The sequence below is a fragment of the Austrofundulus limnaeus genome, unplaced genomic scaffold, assembly GCF_001266775.1.
Source record: "Austrofundulus limnaeus strain Quisiro unplaced genomic scaffold, Austrofundulus_limnaeus-1.0 Scaffold5, whole genome shotgun sequence".
NCBI lineage: Eukaryota > Metazoa > Chordata > Actinopteri > Cyprinodontiformes > Rivulidae > Austrofundulus > Austrofundulus limnaeus.
The window spans coordinates 4,564,179-4,567,262 of NW_013952407.1; the positions used below are offsets into that span (position 1 = coordinate 4,564,179).

Below are 3,084 nucleotides of genomic sequence, written 5' to 3' on the forward strand. Positions count from 1 at the left end.
TAGTTTTACATCTAAAAATCATTTTATTATTTTAATCTATTTTCCTCATTCAGCAACCTATTAAATTTCTGTTTCATGAGAAATACACTTTATTTCAGTCAGTATTTAATACAGCTGGCAAATTAAATTGTTAAAATCGTTATGATGGTCTTCTGTTTTTAATTCATGAGATTATAAAAAAATCCTTCATGTTATGGAAACACCCTCTTGATTCAAGAGAAAACAGTTTTTAAGAAAATGGCTGCTTATTAATTAATTATTAGTCAATCTATAAGATAAACCAACTTCAGATTAATTAATCAATAACTTGCATCCCTAATTTATACAGGAATTAAATTAATTTATATCTACTCATATTTGTGTAATTAAGCGTTTTAATGATTTGGCCGATTAATCGATCAATCAAAAAAATAATCGACAGATTAATCGATAATTAAAATAATCGTTATTTGCAGCCCTAGATTGGTGTGAAAATCATGAAATGTGATCGTGTGTGTTCAGCTGCACCTGTTTGCTCTGTGACTCTTTATAAGACTTGTTGAGTTTCTCCCTGTATTTTATGACGGCGTACGGCCTCGACAACAGTATCAGCTTTCAATGAAGAGCTGATGAGATGAAACAAGTTCAGCCTCAGGCTTCTTCACTAATCTGGTTTTAATTTAAGGGTCTTCACACTGCTGKTTCCACTTAATACCAATATGCTACAGGCAAGGTCTAATGTTACCACTGAACACCCAGCTCTCAGGTCCGACTACATGTCGGGTTAGACAGTGATAGTCTGACCCCTACAGGCTGTCAGAGGTTCTTGCATGCTCATATACACACACACATGTCTTTGTACTTGTATCAAACTGAGGACAATGTATTGACTTCCATTCATTTTTGTAACTGCATTTGTGCCTAACCCAGACATTTTCTCTAACAATAATCATTACTAGTCTATACCTAAAACTAACCTGAACCAAAACGTAGTTCACACCTTACCTCTAAACCTAACTAGTAGAGCTGCAAAAACAGTGAGGACTGGAAAAATGTCCTCACTTGGTTAAAACCTAGCATGGTTCTCACTCTGTTGCAGAAACACACACACACACACACACACACACACACTATAATTATCATGTATTTGATTATCACCTCACACTTTATGATAATTGTGTACTGCGAGAGCACACTGTACCGTGACGTCTGGCTCACAACMACATGAGCTGATTTTAATACGCTGCACTTAAAATACAAGCCTTAAAGCTCCTCAAACCTGGGTTCTTTGCTTCCAGTTTGACCAAACATTTGAAATATTTTTGTTTAGGGGTTCCTCAGGCTTTCTGAAAGTTTTGGCTGTTTTTTCACTCACTTTTGTCCGGTCTGTTTTACTCAACTGCACGAGATGAAGAGTAGAGATAAAACAAGTCGTATATAGATTTCACACAGAAGCTGAAACATTAACCGTTTTTCGCTCATATCTTCTGTACATCAAGCTTTCAGTTTAATGTTCACCATGTTTGTGATTTGGTATTTTTTATAGGTTCAGCTAAAGAAATGTGAACAGATGGGCTGTTGGTAACAAAATATCTAAAGATCCATTTTAAAGTTTCTTTGCAAAGTTTTCTGTTTTATGTTGAAATGGCACAGTTTCATCTCAGTTTAGGAGMCWTTTTATGCCTGAGTGATACAAAACAAACAAAAAACATCCTCAAAATGGTTTGGTATCGGACAAAAATGCTTTATCAGTGATTACTTAAAGCTAAATTGTGTTGAAACTTGACAAAGCAAATCATTTCCATTAATGAATGTGATAAAATATTTTGGCCTCAGCAGGTTGTTGTTGTTGTTTTAGTTGTGCTCTCAGAGTCTGGACTGTTGGGGTTTTTGGTTAAAGATCCTGGTTCCTTGTTTTTGGCTCGTCTGACTCATATGAAAAGATAAACGGGTTGTTTTGTTGTTCATTTCAGTTTCTGATTCTGTTGCAGAGTGCAACGCTGGCTACTACCCCTTCCAGGAGCGCTGTGTGAGAGAATGTCCGGCGGGCTTCGCAGTGGGCTCTCAGCCTCTCAACTACACGGTTGGAAACGCCATCCTCCCAGCCTCRGTCCTGGTCTGCCTGCCCTGCCCTGCGCCCTGCCTCACCTGCAGCAGCCTCAGCCCGGACTCCTGCCTGTCCTGCCTTCCTCACAGCTCCCTGAACTTGGGCAGGTGCCTGCACAACGGCCAATACATGCGCGAGACCCCCGGCATCATCATGGGRGAGCAAGTAAACACAAAGTCCCAGCTGGAACTCGACTCCCGTATGCCCATCACCATCGCCGTGCTGAGCTGCATGGCCATCATTACCACCTTCGGAGGCGTCTTCCTCCTGCTGCAGCTGCGCTCAGGCGCTCGCATCAAGCTGCCCTCTCTGGAGGCCGGGGGCGGCTTCAGCCTGGGGGGGAACAGGTTGGTGTCGTACCGCGGCATCCCGACCGTGTGGGGCGAGGATGGGTTCAATACAGACTCTGAAAACGAAGAGTTTGACGTCCACAATGAGAGGACTGCCTTTATCAAAACACAAAGTGCTCTTTAATACCTCCACGCTTCCCTCCTCCTCCTCCTCCTCCTCCTCTGCTTTTGACATCTCATCCCCATTCGTCTGATAATTCAGGGCCGCTGGTTTCTGTCCTCGCTGTTTCTTTTTTTCTTTCTGTTCTTCTGTCTCATCAGATTCTCACCAGTTTCCTGCTGTAGGAACTGCTGGTCTTTTCTGCTGAGGGAGGCCTGATGGAAGCTGCTGTTTCCTAAATCTGAGGCTGGTCTGAGCTTTGCTCCGTTCACACATGGGTGCATTTCAATTGAAGTGGCTCTTCCCTCTTTTTACCCCCCAAATCGCTAAGATTGTCTGTTTGTGCAGAGTCCATTTTCCCTCCAGCTCCATTTCTTTTTTTCTTTTTTTTGCTGCAGTAAACAGACTATTGTTATTTGCTTTGTTCCCATTTCTCATGTTTCATTAGTCTTCATGCAGTAGCCAGATGAGATTGTTGAACGAGAGTAGTAGGTGTGTGTGTGTGTGTGTGTGTGTGTGTGTGTGTGTGTGTGTGTGTGTGTGTGTGT

At 41.9% G+C, this 3,084-nt stretch overlaps 1 protein-coding gene across 3 annotated transcripts in view; it reads left to right on the forward strand.

Annotated features, from left to right (window-relative positions):
• furina (furin (paired basic amino acid cleaving enzyme) a) overlaps positions 1–2,951 on the forward strand; it is a 71,201-nt gene extending 68,250 nt beyond the window's left edge. For all 3 annotated transcript variants that reach the window (XM_014028110.1, XM_014028117.1, XM_014028122.1), the window contains exon 16: positions 1,971–2,951. In XM_014028110.1, coding sequence (XP_013883564.1) covers positions 1,971–2,560 — 590 coding nt within the window. In that variant the 3' untranslated portion in view covers positions 2,561–2,951. The remainder of the gene's footprint in view (positions 1–1,970) is intronic.
• Positions 2,952–3,084: the final 133 nt, after the last annotated feature.